Genomic DNA, 25,159 nt, shown 5'->3' with positions numbered 1-25,159 from the left:
AAGCCGTCCTTCTAGGAAGCTTAAATGAAAAGGGCAATGAGAAGAAGGCAAAAAGCTAGATGGCAATGAGGGCGTCAGTAAGGGGAGGCAGCATGAGGGGTGGAGGACAAAACACAGCGATGGCAGGTCACATCGGAGAGTCACGTCTGGCAGCCTGTGGGAAAGCAAGCTGCTGTGAGGCCAGAACCATGAGCTGGGCTGGAAAGCAGGTTCTTCAGGCCCAGTTGAGCTGCAAGATGTGCAAGTCTCGGCAGACAGCTTGACTGGAACTTCACGAGGAACCCTAAGCAGAAACCCGCTGCCAAGCTTCTCCCAGATTCCTAATCCTGAAACACTGTGAGATACCTTGTATCTGTTGTTTGAAGCTACTGTGTTCATGGATAGACTGTTGCACAGTCATAGCCAATAGTCATCCATCCACTTGGTTTACTCTCTTCATGCAGGTGTCAGTACCATCCTTTCCTCAGAGGAAGCCCTGCCCCCTCGCCTCGTTTCATCATCATACTCCCTCATCTTGCTCTGTTTCTCTATTGAGCCCATAGCATCCCCAGATATGCATTCACTGAGTCTCCCCAGAATATAAGGGTAAGGGCCACCAGAGCAGAGACTCTGTTTCCTAGTGAATCTGGTGCTGAATACAGTGACTACCCACAGTCAGAGCTCAAGAAAGTCTCACTTTTTCCAGCAAACCTATCCGCAAACACTGACTTCTCTACGGCTAAAGAGTTAGACACCTAGACCACAGGTTTCCTAAGATATGGATGTCCGTGGGAGAAGAACCAGGAGATGGAGGAACACCAAAAAATTGGAAGTATATGAAGTCATCACTGTTGACAGGTAGGAATGTTCTCCAGAGGGCAAGAGAGTCTAAGTGAGGGAGGAAGAGCAATGATCTGGAAGCAGGAATGAGTCCTCCTGGCCCGAGATGCAGAGAAAGGCAGGCTCCCGTCACAGGAAGGCTGCGCCTCCTCCCGAACCGGCCACGTCCCAGGTGGTCTGTGTGCAATCGCTTTCTTTTACGGAAACTGTGCGACTGCAATAGTTACTTGCAAATTCTATTACTACCTTTTTTTATTACTCACTGGACAGTAAGTTCCATAAAGCCAAAGACTGTTTCATTAACCATCATATGTGCGGCACCTAGTACCAAGGCAAGCACATAGCAGGCACTTAGAAAATGTCCACTGAGAGGATGAGGGAGGAATACATGGTTTGGCTGGTTAAACTAATCATTTCCCCCCCATGCAACTGCACAGGGTAATCATTAACCGGTAAGGTACACTGATTTTCAGTGATACACTTACAGAATAGCAGGACATGGACCTTGGCTCTCTGAATGGGAGAAGAAAAGGCATCTCATATGGAAGGAAGAGAGATAAGTGATGTCACAGAGAACTCATTTTGTGAGAAGAATGTGTATATCGTCTCAAGAACATAATACTAATTATTAAACTGTGCTGTTCTTGTAGAAATGACAGTTTAATTTTTCAGTTATTTATGAAACAGTAAAACATCTAGTCTCATAGGTATCAATTTTTTTTTTTAAGCTATGCTCACGGCATGTGGAAGTTCCCAGGTCGGGGACTGAACCCCCACCCACGGCAGCCACTCAAGCTGCTGCAGGGACAATGCGGGTCTCTAACCCGCTGAGCCACAAAAGAACTATCTTAATCCTGCATCCTTTCACTGTAACAATTATCGAGTTCAAGGCAGGTAAAGTGTGACCACATGCAGAGGCCAGTCCTAGACACCAGTCTCCACGCCAAGGGTACACAGACACCAGCTTTCTGCTCTAGGCCCCAGGATCCTCAGTGAAACTCTGTCTGGAGAACAGAAAACACAGGGCAGCCACAGGAACTTAGTATATCAACACGCCCACCCTTGAGCAGGCCTGCTGTCTCCCTAGAGCTCTTCACCTACTACCACCTTCTTTCATCCCATCACCCTGTGCCTTCTCCACTATCGCGCTCTTTGGCAGATTAAATGTTTAGGTTGGGAAGTTAAGTGACCAGCCCGAGATCACAAAGTTACCAGGAGAACAGAGCCGGGATCCCGGCCTTGGGAATCCAGGAGCAACATCCTTTCATTTCTTCTTCTTTCCCATGTTCCCCCCACCACCACCACACCCCACTCCTACCAAGCGTTCACCCCTGAGAGAGGTATATTCTGCTGGGTGCTGGCCAACACCCATGGAATTATCAATCCGTGACCTCCTTGGGAAAAGGCCACTGCACACAACCAGTTCAGGCTGGGAGGGAAATGGTGTTAAGAACTGGACATCAGAAAACCTACTGCATGTGCTACATTTTTCCACATTTTAGCGGGTTTGAATTTTTACAGGGGTCCTCTGAGAACCAACAACTGCCACCCTTCCCATTCGCTTGTTCAGCTTACAGAAAATGTTACAGAATGAACTAACGACAAAATTGAAACTGTGTCTGCGAAGGGTAAGTCTGCTCAAATACACTTTTCCACAAAAGCACTTATTGTTCACTTATCACTTCTGATCTGAAACACGCATCATTGATTCTTTGATTCAAAAGGATTGTATCGTGACGAGCAAAACATTATCTGCTTGCCAATCATTGTGGATATTTATGAGATGGTGCCTGGGAGGGCTGCCAGCATGTGTCCAGCCAGGAAAACATTGAGAAAGTACCAAAGCCCCACTTAGATGCCTTTTTCTCCTTAATGATGCCAAATAAAATATTGTCTAATAATTCTCATAATCTATGCTGTCCATGGAGAAAGTTTTTAACACTATTTTTCTGGTGTTATAGTTCATAATTTTTTGTTAACATTGATGAATTTAATCTTCCTAGATATCAAATAATTCCTAGTTTTCTTATATAAATATCAGTATTTATCAGGTCACTTTTCATGACCAAAGCCAGTCAATGGTACCCTGTTGACACCATGTTGTGTCTAAGTCTCCCTCGACCTCCCTTTCCAGCCTTCACTTCCACTGCTCCCAAGAACCTATTTTCTGCTCTAATAAAGGGAAACACTTGTTTATTAGCCTTCGACATTCTCAAGTTCCTTCCCCCATACCTTATCCATTTGTTTCATAAATACTTATCAAAAATACTACGTGCTGTGCAATGTGCTCAGTGCTGGGGATTTACTGGTGAGCAAAATGACATGGGTTTGCTGTCTGCACAGAACTTAGAGTCGGACAAAAAACTACAAAAACTAAAATGACTGCTGCTTGATGACTACTACGGGCAATTTGTGGCTCCATGAGAGTTGTAACAAGGTTTTGAATCTATCTGAGGAAGTCACGGAGGCTTCCCTCGAGGAGATGAATGGCGGTATGAGGACCAAGCGGAGTCAGCTGGGAAGTGAAGGGAGACCAAGGGACAGTGAGGGGGCGTGGGGGCGGGAACAGCCGGTCTCAGCGGGCTCCCATGAAGGGAATGAGGCTACAGTGGTGTGAGAAGAGACCTCAGAAAAGGAACAGGCTTTGTAAGCCCTGGAAAGGTGTCTGGCCTTTATCCCAAGAGCATGGAATGCCATCAAAGCATTGAAGTCAGAGAGTCATATGACAACAACCGCATTTTGAAAACAGCCAAGACGTATTCTAGGGGCTTTATATATGTTAATTCTCAAACACATTAAGAGGGACATCACCACCTACTCTAAGGTAAAGATAAAAGCACAGACTGGTAAAGACATTTGCCCAAGCACACACAGACTGTAGAGAAGTGAAAATTTAAGCCCAGACCATTTAAACTCAATGTGATGATTTATCAAGTTACAGCTCATTCAACAAGCCGGAGAGCAAGGAGCAGAGGGAGAATGCACGCCTCTTATTCTGGCCTCCTTTGTGAGGCTTCGTGTGGTGGTGCCATGTCTTCATCCTGTGCCTTCCTAGCACTCCCCACCCTCTGTGAAGATGTGCAACACACCCGCTCCTCACGTGGAGCAAATTCTGTACAGCTTCACCATCTCTCCTCTGCTTAGATGGTAAACTTCATTAGAGCAGCACATCTTTAGAGCCTCTGTAGGGTCTGGTATCATTTGATATCCAAATGTGAAAGGAAATCATGATTTCATCACGGATTGGAAAGTTATTAAATTTGAAAGGTGCTGTTTTGACCAGTGTGGGATGAAGTTTTCACCGATTCAAATGTAAAGAAATGAACAAATAAAGCCACATTTATTCCATATTTTAACAGTAGAAATTGTAGGTACAAGTCACTTCTCTGTAATATAATGTTAACAAATTGTGGGTTACTTTTTTTGTTGTAGTGATTAACGATCTTTCTTGGCAAAAAATAAAAAGATATATCTGACCTTGATGTTTTGTTGTTTTACATTTGTTTGTTTTGACCGATCCATGAATTACAAGGGTTTACAAACCACTGATTTAACCAATCCCATTCCCTTACCAAATGTTAAGAAATTATAATTTAAAACTGATAGCCATCTTAAATAATATAGGTAAGTGATACATCTAGACCTTTATCTGTAAACTTCAGGAAGCAGGTGCTTTCAAAAAACCCTCTGCCTTATAACTTATCTAAATCCCTTATACCAAATATCAACCCCCTAAACCACCAAAGACGACTCCTGTTGTCTGAGGTAGGAACTGAAATGAGTTTATATCCCAAAAAAAACCAAAAATGTGGTTTAAAAAGTATGAAACTGTTTTAAAAAAAAAATATGCATCCTATTCCCATCATCAATATTAAAGTTTTTATAAAGCTCCCCCCACCCAATATCAGCTAATGGCAGATCCTTTAGTCTGTCTTTTGCCAGTTCAATGATTAGCTTAAACCTCCCTAAGCCGATGGCAAATTCTCCTTAACCCTGTAACCACAGAACCTGAAACTGAAGAATTTACCAAGCCAATCACTCTGAGCACAAATATAAATGGAGAAGCAAGATCTCTGAGCTCTAGCTGGGCTTTCACTCTGTACAGACTGAAATTCATGGGGGGGAAAGAAAAAAAGATCATGTTCACAGTGGAAAATGGAGCCTAAGTGTCAATCCGTAAAGTCAATTTCTACATGCATACCAAGCGAAAGAAGGCATCACCCTCTCAATCCATCCCCTCATCCTCCCCCAATTTCATTCAGTGTTTCAGGATATTATAGAAAACTCTGGAAGTTCCTGGGTTGGGCTGCCTTGTTCTGCCTATGTGATGAAGGATTTGGGGGGAATTTTTTTGCCTTCATAACATCGAAAATAAAATTTTAAAATGTAGTATATTACGTTTGAAGTCTCATAATATCTAATGCTCTGTAAATCCTTAAAATCATTCATCTTTACTGTGTGGAAGAAAATGTGCTGTTTCCAGCTTTATAAGCTCCCAGCCCCAGCTGTGCATTCCCATTCACTCCCTCTCGCGTCTGCTGTGCTATTCTCCTCCCAGGAAAGAAGGCTCCAAAAATCGAAAGGAAGTCAGCCCTTAGTGCTCACGTGCGACACAAGCTGCGAGACTGGCCTGTTCTGGGTCGGGTTCCTCCCTGGTTGCAAGAGGAATAACACCATGTTTTTCAAACCCAATTGTTTGAGAACCATACGCAATAATACAGGAAAATAAACTTTTAATCAGTGTTTAACCAAGTATGATCCAATGCCAGCATTTGAATTGTAACCTGCCCTTCAACAAGTGCAGAGAGTATGTTTTTATAAACCTGAAGTGACGTGACATTGCCATGACATCCCAATACTTAACTTTAAACCAACATTTTGTTATGAAAATGTCCAAACATACAGAAAAACTGAAAAATTTGAACAGGTTTGAAAATCAATCATGTAATGAATCCTATTCCTTTATCAAATGTGAAAAGTCATGAAACAGCCAACGATCTCTTTTTGTTCTGACATTTACCTCCTACCTACATTCTACCAATAACTTACTTGTTTTCACATATCTATCTGTCCCTCCATCAGTACAAATTATTTTTGTTACACATTTCATTGTAAGTCAAAATCCAAGATTTTGTATTTGGCAAAATCCAAGATTTTGTATTTTACAAAATCCACAATGGATTGGAAAATAATCAACACTGGTCCTTTGCTACAGATACAGAATCTCAAGAAACTTTTGAGAAGGTAAGTGATGTCCTTATGTTGACACAGAAATTGGGAGAACTTATTTCTGAAAACCAAATCATTATATTTTTCACAACACTATCAGCATATCAGAGAATGAGATGCCCTTTCAGATGCAGGTTTATAAAAGATGAATCTTGAGGACTGCAAGTCATTTACCTCTGATAAGCCAAGAGCCTACAGGCAGACAAAGCTCCAAAATGAAAAAAGAATTCTAGAAAGTAAATCAATCTTAAAAGCAAACATTCTGTTAAATCAGAAAAATGAACCCCAAACCTCTTGAACTACATTTCCCTGGCAAAGAACTCTCAATAAATATTTGTTGAATGAATTCTGTAGTTTATCCCTTGTAGTTATTTGGTTTTCACCAGATGGCCACTATGTGTGGAATACTTTTTTTTTTTTTAATCTCAGAATGTGATTTTTAGGGTGGTGCAAGACTTTGAAAGCATAAATCCAATTACCTTCAGAGTTTGAATTCCCTCACCACCACCACTAAAATGACACCCAAGCCAGAGCCAACTCCTTCAGGAAGGAGTTATTTTTTTCTGGTTTTGGTCGCACCCATGGCATATGGAACTTCCCAGGCCAGGGATCAAACCCAAGAAATAGCTGTGATCTATACCACAGTTGCGGCAATGCTGGACCCTTAACCAGAGATGGGCCAGGAATCAAACCAGCAAAGACACAGAGACAAGCCAGATCATCAACCCACTGCACCACAGCGGGAACTCCCCCAAGTTACATTTTGACCACCTCCTGTGAGCGCTTCCAGTGCCTTTAGCTGGGGTTTTCCTTTCAAGGCCCAATCCTCGTTAAGTCCTCAAAACTTGAATTCCCTACATACTTTCTTCTTTAAAAACTAGCTTTTCAAGCCACCTGTAGTGCAGTGATTAAGACCAGGAGCTATGGAACCAGACCAGGTTCCACAGAGGCTCTGACGCAAACTGGCTGTTTAACTTTGGGCAGCTTACTTGGCCTCCCTAGTTTCCTCATCTAAAGAATGGGGAGACCAATACATGCCTGCCTCGGAGTGACTATTGGAACTCAAGGGGTTTCCACTTGTGAAGTGCATACGTATAATATCACCGTGGTACACAGTAGCTCTTTTTATCACAGCCATCCTCATCATCCCCCTCACAACCAGCAGCTCCGTTCAGGCTAAGCATCGTTGGGAGAAAAAGCCATACAATCTTGTAAATGGGAGTCCTACAGAATCAGGGGATCCAAAGTGGCAACCTTAAGTTTCACATAACAGCAAATTACCACTAATGTAAAAATAGTGGGTGGGCATTCCCGTTGTGGCTCAGTGATAACTAACCCAACTGGTATCCATGAGGATCTGGGTTTGATCCCTGCACTTGCTCAGTGGATTAAGGATCTGGTGTTGCCGGTCGGACATGTGGCTCAGATCCCACATTGCTTGTGGCTGTGGTGTAGGACGGCAGCTGCAGCTCTGATTTGATCCCCTAGCCTGGGAACTTTCATGTGCCCTAAAAAGCAAAAAAAAAAATATAAATGGTGGGTGAATTGTCTTGTTAACAAATCACAAGTACTCACTTTGTATCATCCCTTTTGCTGTACTGTTACATTTACCTCATTTAATTAGTACAGACCAATTTTTTTTTTTTTTTTGCCATACCTGTGGCACATGTAAATTCCCAGGCTAGGAGCCAACCAAATAAGAGCTGCAGCTGCTGGGCTACACTGCAACCAGAGCATTTCCTTATGAAACTGTTCCTTGCTTCTTCAGTTGAAACCCATTCTTTCATATTTCCAGAAGCCTTTATCAATTCCTCTCCATGAGATGTAACCCTTTATAACTTCATATTTGGATTTCTATCTATTTTTTAATTTTTTGGTCCTTTTAGACCTGCACCCTCGGTACATGGAAGTTCCCAGGCTAGAGGTCCAACTGGAGCTGCAGCTGCTGGCCTACGCCACAGCAATGCCAAATCTGGGAGTCACATCTACAGCCTAGACCACAGCTCATGACATCACCAGACCTTACCCCATGGAGCGGGACCAGGGATTGAATCCAAGTCCTCATGCATACTAGTTGGGTTTGCTACTGCTAAGCCACAATGGGAATTCCTCCACCTATATATTTTCAAGAGATAAAAACAAGTGAATCTGAAAGAATCAGAAGATGAACCTGGGAACTTGATTAATGTAAAGGCTCTTTGGAGCAACAAGCCCTATGGCAGTAGTTCTCAATCCTGTCTGCACACTGGAACCACCTGGGTCCCAGATGCCTAAGGCCCAGCCCAGAGGTCCTGGGTACAGCCTGGGCACTGAGCATTTTAAAAGCTTTCCAGGTGATTCTGATGTGCAACCAAAGCTGCTCTATGGGGAAGACTAAAAAAGATTAATAAAGGAATCTTAAATAGAACTCAGGATTGGATAGAAATCAGTAGAGACAACTCAGGGTAGGCAAATGGTACTGTAGAAAAAAATCTGGAAGACAAGGGCTTCAGTGGCACTTGGCAGAGTAAAACTACAATGGTTTACAACTGGTTCTAGGCTGAGGTGGAGAAGATGAAGCAGGCTGGTTAAGGGAAACTCTGCTTGGAAGGAAAACAAAGGACCAGTGGTGGCAATGAAGTCAAGTGAATTCAGAGGGAATTCTGAAAAAGACGTCAAGTTTTAAAAATGGCAGAACTTGTGCAGCAACAATGGCGTTGCTGACTTAGGAGATGAATGTTACAAATGTAGGGAAATATTCAAATCAGGGTTACCCTGGTCAACAAGGAGAAGGAAATTCCTATTAGCCCAGCAGCTGAAATCAAAGAACGCGGACGCTGGAGGTCTGAATGTAGACTGATGACAGCATAACTGTGGAGGGAGGTGTCATGAACTGTGGGGCAGCTATAAAGAAAACGGGATATTTGGTGGGAAGCTTGTGATGGAACACCTCTAACACGTGTGCCAGGAGCACATCATCTAACTCTATTCCCTGTCTCCACTTGCCCTTCTAAGAAAGTTCTTGCAGTTTAGAAAAACAGGGATGTATTTCAAGCTATTTCTGTATTGGTAACTAATAACCCATATTCCTTATTTTTTCATTATGAGGCATTAAACATTAAAAAAAAATGAAGTACAAAGCCAAATAAATTCTAACACACAAAACCCAGTTGCTCATAGTCAAGGATGGAATGGGAAACACGGAATTGCTGCTAAATTTGACTCCTTCCCAGTCTCGATGTGTGAAGGCCTCCCATCTTTTACTTCAATACTGCTTATAACTCTGATCCTTTCTCCCACCTGATTCCTGCACGCTGCTTCAAAAACCACTGAGTTTTGGAGAAGAAAACATTTGGAGAAAACATTTTGTACCCTAAGCTCAAATACCATTAGAAATGCCAGTCCCTGGCTCACTAAACCTTAGAAATATGTTACTGTAAATATTATGGCATCTCTCTACAGGACAACTGCATGATGATGATTCTACAGCAAGAGACAGGGAACTATCAGTATGGTGTCTTATATGAGGAATTGTACTGTTAAATTCACCAACAGGATCACCCAGTTAGTGGCCAAGTGTCTGAGAATCATTTTTACTACAGTTGGTATTAAATCCAATTTACTCCAGTAATAAAAAAAGATTTTAATTTTTATAAGGAGTATCAAACCCCTACTTAGCGAGGTGGGCAAGGGGAATTATCAGAGAATGCAGAGCTAGACATAAGGAGAAGTGCAAGGAAAATCCATTATGACACTGGTGTTAGAGGCAAAATAATTCACATTATAGCCCCATGCCATTATGGCAAAATACATTTGCATCACTAGGTACAAGAGAAAATGGTGTACCCCACAGAAGAGGTTAAAAATTTATTACAGTGAGTAATACCTAACATTTGACATAGCAGTGCTATTTCCAAGTTCTAGTTATTAAACCCAGAGTAAAAGTGGTTTATTGATCTGTTTACAGCGTTCTAAAGACAAGGATTAAAACTGCTGTTTTGGGCTGACATAAGAAACAGCTTTGGAAAGAATTCAGTCTGCTGCCTGTTACATGGGAGGCACTCAGCAACGTCAGTTCCCAAGGTCACTGATGTGACCTTTCCCTCCCCACCTTAAAAACAGATTCTAACTATCTTTTAGAGAACATTGGTTGAAAATTCTCCAATCAAGACAAGCACACCTTGTTAAACACTTGATGTTCCATTAAAATTATAAAAGCATACATCTGCAAATTTCTTATACACAAGGGCACATCAGGTCCAAGATTGACAATGATGAACAGAGTAGAGAGAAAGAAAGGGGAAAACAAGGAGAGTGCAGAGGAAAGATGGAAAGAACAATGTCAGTGTCACCATGAAGAGCAAACAACAAATTCCTCAAGTGCTAGGTCTACCATCAAACACATAGCCCACATACATTTGCTAAGAGTAAATAGAAGTCTAAGAATCCGAGAACCCTGGGAATGGGGGCTGCCAGCAGCACTCATTCCCACAGCTCCAATGATTCCCTCAGGCCACCAGGGGAAGGCCCTCTAACCAGCCCCTCACAGCTTATTCTGATAGGAATCCTACCAGGAGTGGCTCCCCTGGGGTCCCCAGTGTCCTGTCTCTTCAAGGTCATCTATGGACCCTCACAAAACTCTGCTCTCCTGGGATAAACTCAAAAAGACACTCAACTCTCCCAGACTTCAAGAAATACTACAAAGCCACAGTCATCAACACAGTATGGTACTGGTATCAAAACAGACAGACAGACCAATGGAACAGAATAGAGAACCCAGAAATAAACCCTATGGTCAATTAATCTTTGACAAGGGAGGCAAGAACATAAAATGGGAAAAAGAAAGTCTATTCAGCAAGCATTGCTAGGAAACCTGGACAGCTGCATGCAAAGCAATGAAACTAGAACACACCCTCACACCATGCACAAAAATAAACTCCAAATGGCTGAAAGACTTAAATATATGACAGGACACCATTAAACTCCTAAAAGAAAACATAGGCAAAACACTCTCTGACATCAACATCATGAATATTTTCTCAGGTCAGTCTCCCAAAGCAATAGAAATTAGAGCAAAAATAAACTCATGGGACCTCATCAAACTGAAAAGCTTTTGCACAGCAAAGGAAACCCAAAAGAAAACAAAAAGACAACTTTCAGAATGGGAGAAAATAGTTTCAAATGATGCAACCGACAAGGGCTTAATCTCTAGAATATATAAACAACTTATACAACCCAACAGCAAAAAAGCCAATCAATCAATGGGAAAATGGGCAAAAGACCTGAATAGACATTTCTCCAAAGAAGATATACAGATGGCCAGCAAACACATGAAAAAATGCTCAACATCGCTGATTATAAGAGAAATGCAAATCAAAACTACCATGAGATACCACCTCACACCAGTCAGAATGGCCATCCCTAATATATCCACAAATAACAAGTGCTGGAGGGGGTATGGAGAAAAGGGAACCCTCCTGCACTGCTGGTGGGAATGTCAACTGGTACAGCCACTATGGAGAACAGTTTGGAGATACCTTAGAAATCTAGACATAGAACTTCCATATGACCTGGCAATCCCACTCTTGGGCATCTATCCGGACAAAACTCTACTTAAGAGAGACACATGCACCTGCATGTTCATTGTAGCACTAATCACAATAGCCAGGACATGGAAACAACCCAAATGTCCATCGACAGATGATTGGATTCGGAAGAGGTGGTATATATACACAATGGAATACTACTCAGCCATAAAAAAGAATGACATCATGCATTTGCAGCAACATGGATGGAACTAGAGAATCTCATCCTGAGTGACATGAGCCAGAAAGACAAAGACAAATACCATATGATATCACTTATAACTGGAATCTAATATCCAGCACAAATGAACATCTCCTCAGAAAAGAAAATCATGGACTTAGAGAAGAGACTTGTGGCTGCCTGATGGGAGGGGGAGGGAGTGGGAGGGATAGGGAGCTTGGGCTTATCAGACACAACTTAGAATAGATATACAAGGAGATCCTGCTGAATAGCATTGAGAATTATGTCTAGATACTCATGTTGCAACAGAAGAAAGGGTGGGGGAAAAATGTAATTGTAATGTATACATGTAAGGATAACTTGATCCCCTTGCTGTACAGTGGGAAAATAAAATAAAAAAAAATTTAAAAAAGACACTCAAAACAGTGCTCCTGCTAAATCCTTCAGTAGCTTTTTTTTTTTTTTTTTTTTTTTTTTTTTTTTTTTTTTTGGCTATACTAGCCCTTCAAAGAGTAGCTCTTGGGATTAATTTAACCAAAACACTTGTCCATGGTTGGATATTTTTTTAAAAAGAAAAAAGCCTGTGTGTACCAAGCCAGCCATCACCCTACCTGGCCATGTGCCTAATTTTTGCTGCATCTCAGTTCTCTCTGGCCTTAGAGGAATCTCCTTCCTCCTTGGCATTGTGGAGGTCAGAATCAGCTTCTGCCTGTCTCTGAATTCCAGTATTGTTAGCACTGAGCAACTCACAAAAATCTCTTACTAGAGCTCTCTTCCAGGGCTGCACAAGAATTCACACCCCTCGTCAGCCCTGAGGAGTTCAAAGCTCTTCACTGCAATTATGCATGCTTAATTATAACACTGAATTCTAGAGTAACAATTGTAATTTTCCATTTTGTCAAAGTGATTTGGGATGAAAATTTTCAGGATGGAAGTTCCATTATTTTGGATGATTGGAATAAACTGTCCAGTTTCAGATTAACATATAAGAGTTACATTGTTTAAAAATCCATTTACTCAAATATTTGTGTGTCTAGCACTGTGCTAGATCCTGGGCAATACAGTACACAAAAAAACAAGATGTCATAATAACTTCCACATTGTGGTACTTATCTCCCAAATAATCTGACATATTTACAGTGTTTTATTTAACTGTAGAAAAATGAACCGGGGAATAAGTGGGACACTGAGAAGTAAATACACTGACTAAATGTAGGAATTCGTCATCATTTAAATTTTTCCATATATTATGTAACAACTATGATAAGCAATACTGGGCACTGAAATATCTGCAATTCACTTAAAGAGTGCTAGGAATTTTCCTTTAAAATTTCTATCACTATGCACACACAGATCACATAAGCTGCCCTAATGACTTGAACAGAACTAGTCAAAAGTAATACAGAAGTACAGTAAAATTTTCATGCCAAGAATGAAAACAGCACAATGACTTCAACGTCAGTATATTGTACTATAAATATCAAAAGATAAATTTTATTCTTCCTAGCATATAAAAGGTAATTTACGGTTTTCAAATTTCATTGGTACTTTCTATGTTATAAGGAACATGCAAATATATCAACAATTTTCTTACCAAAATAAAGTCCAATATATAAACAAAAAAATTCGGGGAATAAAGTTTGTCCTTGGTTTAACATTCCTGTGCACATGGAAATAAACCATATATACTCAGAGGATTAACCCACACTGACAAAAAGTCAGTTAGCAAAGATGAAAAAAAGGGAAAAAAAATCCTGCTAGGACTTTTTTCTGTCTCTGAGACTTGACAAAGCATGTAGATTACTGAAGTAACAAAAAAAGGACACAAAAACCACACTTCAGACAGACAAACTGCTTGTCAGTATTTAGGACCTGATTTCACAAACAGGTTTAATCCACTTCCTCGAAGGTCATGCCAGGTTGTCACGGTGGAGGATGAACATCTGCTGATACCGATTCGGCCTGGCCGGCAGTCTGAGAGGCAGGCTGTGCCTCCACCTCCACGTGGGTCACTTTATCCAACCTTCCTGCAGGAGGAGGTTCATTACCAGGGCCTTCCTCACTAGGTGACAAGAGACCAGGCAGTTCACTCGACATTAGGATTTGCAAAGATTCTGTTCCATCTTCAACATCCACTTGAATCCCCAGAGCTTTAAGAATGTCACATTTGCACATGGGGCACGTCCCGTGGGCTAGAACCCAGGGGTCAATGCAATTCTTGTGGAAAAAGTGTTTACAAGTCAGAATACGAACGGTATCATTAGGCTTATAGAGTTCAAAGCAAACCACACAGCTATCGCCATTGGGACCGACCTCGTCGTCTCCCTCTTTCAGGACCCGAAGTTGAAGTTGGCCGAAGGCTTTCTTGAGATCGGTAGTTAACCGCTGCCATCTTCTGCTCTGAATCCTTGCTACCCAAAGTCTTCGAATATGATAAAAGATGAAATATGCTAAAGTAGCAGTTGTGACGATCACAAAAGAGACAAAATAGTGATTCATCCAGATGATGTGTTTTCTTCCCACCTCAATCATGACTGTGACGTGAACTCCCTTCCGAATTAAATGCAAAATCTCCATGCCTTTTAAGTTACCAATCATGACCACAACGATGTCTTCGAAGGTCTGATGAGACATGGGAAAGACCTGATTGCCAGTTCCTGGGAAGTTGTAGATGATGACTCCACTGGCTCCCTTTTCCACGGCCACCTTGATCTTCTGTGTGAAGGTGCAACCTCCCCGTTCAACCAGTGCGAGCCACGTCTCTGAGTTCTTCGGTTTGCTGAAAACGGTACTGGGGTTGCATGCATTTTGTGTTTTTCCCTGTGGCGGCACAATAACTCCCGCCACCGTCTTCAAAGTGGAGCTTCTCCCAAATACTCCGGTCTCTCCCAACTCTGACAACATGCGATTCCCGACATGAAAAGATATGTTCATGTAAGCAGTCCAAACAGCACTGGCTCTGCAACAGTGCTGGCTAAGCAGCCAAAGAAAACTGAATGTCATGAGCCAGGAAGAGGCAACGTTGCTTCTCCAGGTGCCAGTCTTGAGGAGATTCATCATCTCTCTCTCGGCTCAACGACTGAAGGACCAAACCAACAAAAAGATGTGGCTCCCACATCTGTTGATGATCAATTGAAGATAGTAAAATCAAAAATATCTGGGTGAAAACAAGTTCCACTGTCTTTCAGCATGTTTTTGTAAGAAATTCTTAAAGATGTCTTATGAGTTTCGGATGTTTTATTTTTTGGAGAGAGAAAAACTTTAGATTGAAAAAAAAAATCCCAGTCTCACTACTGTAACTCTAGATACTGCTTACTGTTGGGTGATATGATTATGACATAAAAGACAACGCAGCCAATTAGGTAAGAGCTTAGAGCATGCTGCAAATTGACAGGCTTGAGTGTTTCAAATGCTGTTATGGGTGATTTCAGTGTTGTTACAGGATGGATTCGATCCTTGAGCCACATGTAACGTTAGCAGGTATCACATTAGACTAAAACACATAAAGATTATACAACGCATGCATTTAAAAACTTGAAAGGATATGCAAGAAAAGCCATACAACTAACATTTTCCTTCACGATCAGTGAAGCAAATATTCATAACAGAACAGCAAGTTTTAAAACCATGAATGACAAAAATTAGTACCATGATCAGAAATGTGATAGAAGCAGTGAAAAAGGTTTTAACTCACATTTGTTCAGAGTGCAATTTTTTTTCTATCATGTAAACTTTTGAACTGATTTTATTGAATAAAAAAGCTTGCTCAGAAGTTGGTTGGACCCGTTTGGTTTTGATTTGCTTTTTGAAAATAGGGTATATATCCTGTAAATTACCTCACCTCACTTCCCTCTCACATTGACTATACTTAAAGATGACAGCAGTAAAGACAGAAAAGACTAATCTCATTTCTCTGAAGACCTTGACATCTGTTACTAATCTAATGGTACCTTGACGGAAGAAGAGGATGAGTATAGGGGAAAAGATTAAAGACAGCAATATTAGTTTAGCACAATTCACTTTGAACAAAAATGTAGCTATAGATTTTAAAAAGAAAAGCTTTGAGGTCCTCACTTAGACTGAACCACTGACAACAGTGACTGGTCAAGATCAGAGATGCTTTTGTAACAAAATGTTTACCAAAAATCAAGAGAGATGTTCCGTGGAAGACCCCACATACACTGTCAGTTCTGCCTCTATTTTTGCTACACCTAGGCCAATGACACAATGTGACTTCATAGCTGAAGAATGACATATGAACTAACAAATACAGGCAGCCCCTGGTACTGCCACACACTTTCCTGGTGGTATCCTCTCTCAAGTGGTTCTTATTCACCAGCTAGGACACCAAAGACAGGGATTTTGACCTTGGAAAGAAATGACCTCTATGCATAGGGTACTGAGACATTTTTGGTTGGGTCTCACCAGGACTATGGGAGTTAGCATATTCTTATGAAACATTAATCAAGAAACAACATGATAACTCAAAATAGCAAAGAGAAAGGGAGAAAAGGTCCCTAACAGGCCCAACAAGTAGTAGCATTAAAAGAAAACACAGATGTGACCCCTACAGCTCACAGGGGTCGATTTTCTTTCCCAAAGCCCGTTAATCTGATTTCATTTCCACATGCTCGCTCTTTAAAAAAGACAGTGTAGTACACAGTGCATTGACTCACAAAGTGCCATTTGGATTAGAAAGCAATGATTTAGCATATTCTCCAGAGATTTTCATCAAAACACCACCCCCCAAATCTTTCAGCCTCTCACTGTTACATAGGTGTTTATCTACCAGGAAAAAAAGGCAGAGGAAAAGTAAGCAAAAAGATACGATTTGGAAAGACAATTGAACAAAATCTCAGTTTTGCCCTAGATCCATATTATCAAAATGCCCCAAATAGAGATATACACCACCTTAAGAGGAGAGCATTTACTTGAGTCAATTCTAGAAGGAAAGTCTGCAACCATAGCTGATCCACTAGGCTACAATTTAAAGGGCTCTGGCAAACAAAAGTGATTTTCTTAAAATACTGTCTAAATGAAGCATATGCTAATTTAAAATATTTTTGGATATATAACCAGAAATAAATAATTATTTAGAACACGTTACCTACAGAGTCAGTAAGCTTTGACAACCAGACTTCCTGGGTATTAATAAAATTAACCTTTGAAAATGAAATCAAGATCAGCCATACCACCCTGAACACACCCAGTCTCATCTGAAATCAAGATCTAAACCTATAATGAAATTTATTGAACAGAGGCCTTATTAGATATCAAATTAAACATATGGAAACAAAGTATAAAAATTACTAAACTTTGAAATATTCTGTGGCATTACCACAATTGCTGCAATTTGAAAATCAAGATTAATTTTGCTTTTAACATATACTACTGTTCTTATTGAGACAAGGGCAAAATGCGTAACAAAACACTAGAGAAACAAGTTCAAAGAGCTGGACATGATACGGAGTTTTATTTAAAAACACTAATTTCACCCTTTTTAGTACTTGCATAGAGAAGATACAGTTGAATTTTCTCTCTACATCAAGTGCTAAAAGAGAATTCATCTTAATCTTTGGAAAGACTCAGATCTTCGGGAGATTCTCTGGGTTTCTTAAGGTTTCAGAATGTCACACTTGCACATGGGGCATGTCCTATGGGCTAAAAGCCAGGGGTCGATGCATGCCTTATGGAAAAAGTGTTTGCAAGTTAAAGTACGTACTACATCTTGAGGTTTGTATATGTCAAAGCAAACAACACAACTGTCTTCTTCCGGGTCCAGTTCCTTATCCCCATCTTTGAGCACTCGCAGTGGAAGCTGACCTATAGCTCTCCTCACATCTGCCTTTATGTGTCTTCGCCTCCGGGTGGGAGAACTGGGCACTCTGGGTCTCCAGGCACAGAACAGGAAAAGGTAGGCCACCGTGGCAGCCAGGAAGGTAAACAGAGACATGACGTAATGGCTCAGCCAGGGCATGTGCATTCTCCCCACTTCAATGATGATCGTCACGTAGACTCCTTTCTGAATCAAGTGCAACAGTTCCATGCCTTTCAAGTTGCCTATCATCACCGCCACTGTCTTTTCCGTTCCCTGGTGAGACATGGGAAACACTTTGTTGCCCGTACCTGGATAGTTATAGATGATCACCCCATTTGCTCCTTTCTCTGCCGCCACATTGATCTTGTGTGTGAAAGTACAGCCTCCTCGTTCAATGAGGGCCAACCAAGAGTCTGCCCACTCAGGCCTGCTGAAGTTGGTCATAGGATTACAAGCATTCTGATTCCATCCTTCAGGAAGTACCACCACACCAGACACCCTTTCCAGAGGAGAGTGATTCCCGAACACGCCACTCTCTCCTAATTCTGATATAATCCGAGTTCCCACCTGAAACGTTATATTCAGGTGGGCTGTCCAAATGGCTTTCCCCTTTGAGACAGGAAGGCTAAGTAGCAGAAAGATGTTGAGCCTCAACAGTCCAGATGAAAGAGATCTATGGATTGAAGGAGTAATTCTAAGTAGGTTCATTCCTCCATTTGCCTAGTAACTGACAAACACGAAGAACACCACAACAGCCGTTGTAAAAGAAAAGAAGCTTGCTTCAAGGGTTGGCAGTAGATAATTAAAGCAGGTAAATGGAAAAAGTCTGCATGAATCAAAGATATCTTCCTCCTCCTGGCATTTTTATTTAGAATAACATTTGTTATTAGTACAATGTGATTTCAAGAAAACTGTGGCTTCCTAGTGGGGAAATTGTGACATCAGAGGTATTTAAGCCAATCCAAGAGTTTATATTAGTGCACTGCATACTGAAATCCTATTGGCCAAAGAGCTAGGCAGCAGTGACTCATGCTAAATACCAATCTGAATAAAGGTATAAGGCAAAAAAATGAAGAAAAAAAAGAAAAGGGTAAGAGTTAAAAAACAAACAAAAAACAACCACCTTGAGCTTCTTTCCTGGTTCTGGATAGGCTGAAAAGCTGCCTAAAGACTCCTATACTCATTTTTCTCCTGTCTATAAGGCAAAGAAGAAATCATTCACGTGTGACTGCAAGTACCTGGAGAATCACTAGTTCTCAGGTATCATTCTGTGCCACCCAATGTGCCATTCTGAGGGAAGGAAGAACAAGTCCTTCCCACCGGCTTCCAATATTAAATGCTTACCCCAGGCCTAAAGATTCAACGTGAGGGTAATTAATATAAACCTATATTGTCCATCCTGCCAGGCAAATTCGACTTTATTCACTAAAATCACTACTGAGAATCTACTATGGGCTCGGCAAATGCTAAGCATGGGTCACACATTGAAGAAACACAAATCTACTTTGTGGAAATTATCTGGTGAAGACAGATTAATTTTTTTGGCCATGCCTGTAGTATACAGAAGTTCCAGGGCCAGGGATTGAACCTGCGCCACAGCAATGACCCAAGCTGCTTCAGTAACAACCGATCCTTAACCTGCTTGCCACAAGGGCACTCCCTGATGAGGGCAGCTTTTAAAAACACATACGTGTAACTCCCAGTTGTGATAAGGGTTCTGCAAGTAAAAACACAGAGGATCAAAAGAAAGAGTAAAGGTAAAAGGGACGCAAACTGTGATTAGAGGCTCCAGGGCACTGCTAAGAAAGTAATACTTAGTCTGAGACCTGAGAGATAAATCAGAATTAGCCAAGCAAAGAATAAGCTCAGAAGATCTCAGGGGAATCAGCAGTTTCAAGACCCTAAGATGAGAAGGCAAGTTACAGGATCTGAAGGCACCTGAGTTTGGCAAAGCCAAAGAGGCAAAAATTAAGAGTGATGAAGGAGGTAAGGCTAACAGCAGTCAGAGGTTCAGGGTCACAAACCTTAGACTATGGGAGTTCTTGTTGTGGCTCGGCGGGTAATGAACCCCAACTGGCATCCATGAGGACACAGGCTGGATCCCTGGCCTCGCTCAGTGGGTTAGGGATCCAGTGTTGCTGTGGCTGTGGTGTAGGCTAGCAGCTGTAGCTCTGATTTGACCCCTACCCTGGGAACCTCCATATGTCAAGGGTGCGACCCTAAAAGAGACAAAAACAAAAAACAAAAAACAAAAAAAACAACCTTAGACTAAAGGATTCCCAAAGAAGAAACACACTGAAAGGCTTCAATCTGGGGATCGTGACTTAAGTGTTTCAAAGTGTTCACTTTCTCAAAAGTGCACTTTCGCTGCCTTAAGTGGAAAGTAAACAGAAAGAAGAGGAGAATAAAGCGATGAGGGTGTTCTGGGCAAAAACTGGCTCGGACTTCTGAAATCGCCGTAAAGATGTGGAGACAGACAAATCAAGTGACTTTAAAGGCACATTAACAGAGGAAGTAACTAGAAAGGTGGTGGTAGGCAGGGCAAAGGATGACCACAGCTATCACAAGTCACTACACCATTTTACTGTTGCAAACTATAGCAACCTTTCTGCTTTAAAGATGCCTTAATGCTTGCTTAGAGTTTAAGCAGTAACTGTATTTTAGCTCAAAACATCTCAAATCTAAAGAGTCTTCATAGAGCTGAAGAGACCAATTTGAAAAACTCACTCATGTATTGCTCTATCAGGTGAAGTGGTTAAGGCGATGGTAGTTAGGACCTGCCTTCTCTCTTCTGCCTGAATCTTAGGACAAACGTCCTTATATGAAACAATACTTTGTCTCTGACATAGTGGTTCCCAGGTAGGGGATAATTTTGCCTAGGGGTCTTTGGCTATTTCTGGAGCCACTTCTGACTGGTGCAACACTACTGTCATCTACTAGTTCCTGGCCAGGGATACAACTAAACATTCTAAAATCCATGTAACGGCCCTATGCAAGCAATTATCTGACCCAAAGTGTCAGTAACAACAGCCCTGGGAGAGAGGAACCGTCCCCAAATTCATTTGTCCCCGACAAATCAGGTCTCTTATTATGACACTTATAATTGGCAATATTGTAATCCATCAAGGAGGATTCCTCAACCCATATCCATTTACCGTCTTCCCTGAAATAAATGCAGCCAGCAGATGCCTGCCCCAGTGATCTATTAGCCTATGAAGCCTGATTAAAAACTATTTATCACGGCCAAATCCAAGAGCCTTTTATGCTGGGGCCAGAGTAGCTGAATGGCAAAGAAGGGAAGTGGGGGAGACTGGATGACTGATGTTACTCTAATCTGGGCCTTTCAGACCATTTATTCAATACACAGACTTCCTTTCTTTTTAATAGCCAAGTACTAAGGAGGTTTTGGTTGCTGCAAACACCAACCAAAAGCGACTGAAATATACTAAGGTTGGTGGATCCCCCTGGTTCAAAATCCCTGCCCACTCCTTCCACCTTGCCACACCACCTCTCTAGGTACCACAGGTTGATCTTCCTCTTTGATAGACTCACTTCATTATCCCCCAAAGTGGCTACCGTCGTTCCAGGTATCAATAGGCAGAAGGGCAAGGGCAGACCACCTTCAGAAGCACAGAGACACTTTTCTTTTCTGGAAACCTACTAAACTTGCCTCAATGTCACCATGGTTAGCAGTAGATATCCATGCTTAATGGACCCACCAGAAATCACAATTGGTTCAGGTTAACCACAATTTATCCTACACCTTCCCCAATGGAGTACATGGCAAGAGGGGACGTGAAGGTCATCAGTGCCCTGCCACCAAAGGAAAAAGGTATGAGCAGAAAGGTGAGCAAGTACATGAAGTTCCTGAGGCTTCCCAAAGGAATGCTATTTAAATAACCATTAGCCACAATAAACATGTAATATTCACTCTATACAAGGTGGTGATAGGAGCCAGAGCCTGTTACCAGGGACACAGCATGGCCTTGTTCTCAGGGGTCATCATCTAGGCAGGAGAAGAGTTATACACCAATTAGCTATGTGCCTTTCTATTTCCTAACTGCTGGGTTCCTATTAAAATTCAAGGTTATAATTGCCGTTAATGGGGGGGGGGATAAATCAGCCTCTCTATTCCTTTGCTATTCAGCAACCTCTGTTGAGAATGCTCAAACATCCAGAACTCTCTATTTGATAAGAACAACAGCTCAATACATTCACACAGAATTGCCTAGGTAAGATCTCTAGGACTACCAGAGAGACTTCAATATGTTACCTCACAAGTCCCTGTATTCAGGGCTATGATACTATTAGAGATCTCTAGGAACCCACAAAACACTCTGGATTTGCATTTCATCCTGAGAACAGCTGTATAGGGTTTCTGTGAGTAATGAAAGGCATCATAATGGGAGTTGGCAGGGACAGAACACTGACTCCTAAGTAGCTGCCTAAGAACCACAAAAAAAGTAATGCTCACGGCAAGTATTTTCTGAACTATCTTTACTTTTAAAGAATTTTAAAGATAAAACTTACTTGAAAATGTTACTGTATTTGATTGCAAATTGGTAAGACCTTGTAAAAATTTCTCCCATATGTTAATCACTACTCTCACATGGTCTCCTGGATACACCCAATAAAAAATTATTTCCCATAAACAAACATACTTTTCCCTCTTACTATTTCTGAACCCAGGAAAGAGTTCTGAACATGCTAAAATGGAATACGGTCAATTTAAAGACTAATACATAAGCTTTTTGAATTACCAACAGACTATACTATAATGGGGGCAGGTACAGACGTATAAAAGTCACAACATTCGCTCAGGCTCTTCATTCATTATTCTTTACATTAATAAATATAATAACTTTCTACATCACCAAAAGTTCTGATAACTCCATGTACTACGGGGGAAAAAAAAAAAAAAGCCAGACAGACATTTTAAATCACCATATCACTAGCCGTGACTTCCTCATTATGGAAGCCAAGATTCCTATTCCACTCTATTTGTCCAGAGTAGAGATAACACGGATGCATGAGGAAAAGGCAACTTGTAGAAGTGTTCCAGAAGTCCAAAGCTCTGAAAATCCAGTGTAACATTAAAGAAGAGGAATTTCCACTGACATTTCTCCAAACACCTAACAGTGCCTGGCTCAAAAGAGCATGTTTAAATGAATGATTAACATGGCCAGGCTTACTACACTTGGGCGAACACTTTCCACTGCTTTAGTTTGGCCTCATCATCGTTCCACAGTCTACAATTTTGCAATAGCATCTCATTTGCTATCACTGTTTTGCTCACCTTAAGTTCATTCTGTTGCCAGAGCAACCTACTTAAAAAAAAAAAAAAAAAAAAGTAACAAAGTGTCCAATGGCATGTCTGCTTGCTTAAATCCTGACATGGCTCCCTCCCTCCAAAGGGTAACACCCAAGCTTCTCAGAAAGGCACTATAAGCCTCTCCAGCCTGGTCCTCTTTCCTTCAATCCAGCCTCATTTACTACTATTGTCACTCCTGAAATGTCTGCAATTCTGAGGCCTTGGAGTGTCCTATGCTTCTATTTTAGCTGTCACTACGTTAGATCTTATACAGGCTTGTTCCTCCCACAAAACTCTCTCTACGGTAGGAACACTAATTGCGAAAGTGTTCCAATTACTTCCCTCCCAGTGATGATGCCCTTTGCAATGTGACTTAGCAGGTTGTTACATCAGGAGATGGAATTTATTTCTATAGGGCTGTTGAAATAAATCCTATCTCCTGATGGAATGGTGACTCAGGGGTCTGGTACTCCCGCTGGCAGACAGACTGGCAGGAAATCGATGACATGCTAGCACCAAGCCTAAGCCTGAGTGGAGGGGTGCACTCCTCCTCTGGCTCTTGAAACCCTGCTGCCCTCCAGTGAAGAAGCCTGGCCTGACAGGAGAGCACAGGTGTTCCAGCTGGGGCTACCCCAGGTCAATCTACAGATAGGCCACCATATGTGCGCCCCCAAGACGAGCAGAGATGTCTCCAAAATCCTGAGGTGGCCACAGACATGCGACTGCATCCAGCGGAGACCTGAAGAATCGCCTCACTCACCCAGACTCCTGAGCAATGACAGATACTGACCCTTTTAACAGTTCATTTAAATTAAAAAAAAAACTGCCCTGCTATACATTGAGTTTGGGAGTGGTTTATTATTCAGTAGCTGATACAGTTCCCTCCACAAAATGATCTACTCTACTAATCTCCAGGTCTGGGATTAAATCTTATTCTCATTTTTTGCATATTCAGCTTCTAGCACAGTATCTAGCACATCATAGGTTCTCAATGAAGATTAAATTGACATTCTCTGAATACTAACCTGTAAAATTACTTATCCAATAATGCACCTACTTAATTTAATATTTCAGTTAGAGCAGAGAATAGTTAGAATATCCATAATGATTTTAACCTTTAATTCTTCTATAGATTTAAGACTCATAAAAGTGAAGTTTTTATAGTCATACCTAAACGCTAAGATAAACGACCATCTGGAATATGACCAAATCCCTTTTAAACTTTAATGGGTATAAATCAAACTCCATAAATTCTTTTACATTCTGAATTCAAGCCTATAAAACTTTAACACTAAATTGATAACTTTTTCTTCTCATGCAGTCTACCAAGTTAGAAGACAGAATAGCTATCAACAGAGTAGAAACACATCACTAGTAGTTTGGGAAGTAACAGAAAAACTTAACACTGCTTTTGCATCAAGGAGGAGAGAGAAAAGCTGAACAAACATCCTTAAGCAAACATGAGATTCAAGATTAAGTACTCTGGAGTTCCCACTGGGGCACACAGAAACGAATCTGACTAGGAATCATAAGGTTGCGGGTTCAATCCCTGGCCTTGCTCAGTGGGTTAAGGATCTGGAGTTGTGATGTAGGTTGAAGACACAGCTGGGATCCCTCATTGCTGTGGCTGTGGTGTAGGCCAGCAGCTGTAGCTCCAATTCAACCCCTAACCTGGGAACCTCCATATGCTGCAGGTGCAGCCCTAAAAAGAAAAAAATTAAGTACTATAATTAGTGGTATTATCTTTCTTTGAGCCTAAGACAAAACACACCTTTTACCATTTAGACTGGATCTTTGTTTGAAAGGGTGAAGGGAGGCAATATAATCAAATAAAGAAAAAACATTACGCAGAATCATTTGAAGAATCACCAGAACTGGCCCTGTTCTCTTAACCGACTATTTTGCTTATGTAGTTAAGAACCACCGAGGATGAGGAGGCTGCTTTTGGAGCTCTGTCATTTCAAAGTTGTCCTAAAGCCCTAAAGTAGATTCTAGACCTCTTTAAGCTACAACTGGTCATCAAGGTTTGTACAAAGCTTTGTCTTCCCAAGACCCCTGGAGTGCAGTTAACAGAGTGAGTTCTTAGCAGTCAGAAATAGCAGGGCAGTGGCAACTAAGATTTTCCCACTTAGGAGTTTCTGTCGTGGCACAGCAGAAACGAATCCAACAAGGAACCTTAAGGTTGCAGGTTTGATCCCCGGCCTCGCTGAGTGGATTAAGGATCCGGCATTGCCATA

The 25,159-nt window shown here is 41.4% G+C and overlaps 3 protein-coding genes across 32 annotated transcripts in view; all 3 read right to left on the bottom strand.

Annotated features, from left to right (window-relative positions):
• CADPS2 (calcium dependent secretion activator 2) overlaps window positions 1-25,159 on the bottom strand; it is a 494,741-nt gene that overhangs the window by 321,107 nt on the left and 148,475 nt on the right. The gene's annotated exons all lie outside the window — the stretch shown is intronic.
• Window positions 12,245-15,225, bottom strand: RNF133 (ring finger protein 133). Its single transcript, XM_005673216.3, has one exon. It carries the CDS (start codon window positions 14,851-14,853, stop codon window positions 13,717-13,719), a length of 1,137 nt encoding a protein of 378 aa, XP_005673273.1. The 5' UTR covers window positions 14,854-15,225; the 3' UTR covers window positions 12,245-13,716.
• RNF148 (ring finger protein 148) lies at window positions 17,238-24,523 on the bottom strand. Its single transcript, XM_003134733.4, has one exon. It carries the CDS (start codon window positions 18,317-18,319, stop codon window positions 17,408-17,410), a length of 912 nt encoding a protein of 303 aa, XP_003134781.1. The 5' UTR covers window positions 18,320-24,523; the 3' UTR covers window positions 17,238-17,407.

Source organism: Sus scrofa, chromosome 18 (genome assembly GCF_000003025.6).
Source record: "Sus scrofa isolate TJ Tabasco breed Duroc chromosome 18, Sscrofa11.1, whole genome shotgun sequence".
In the NCBI taxonomy this organism is placed as follows: domain Eukaryota; kingdom Metazoa; phylum Chordata; class Mammalia; order Artiodactyla; family Suidae; genus Sus; species Sus scrofa.
The sequence above is the reverse complement of the archived record's forward strand: the minus strand, read 5'-3'. Positions and strand labels throughout refer to the sequence as shown.

Excerpts from the sequence above, each read along its gene's own strand:
- RNF148 (XM_003134733.4), bottom strand. The coding sequence starts at position 18,319 with ATGAACCTACTTAGAATTACTCCTTCAATCCATAGATCTCTTTCATCT.
- RNF133 (XM_005673216.3), bottom strand. The coding sequence starts at position 14,853 with ATGATGAATCTCCTCAAGACTGGCACCTGGAGAAGCAACGTTGCCTCT.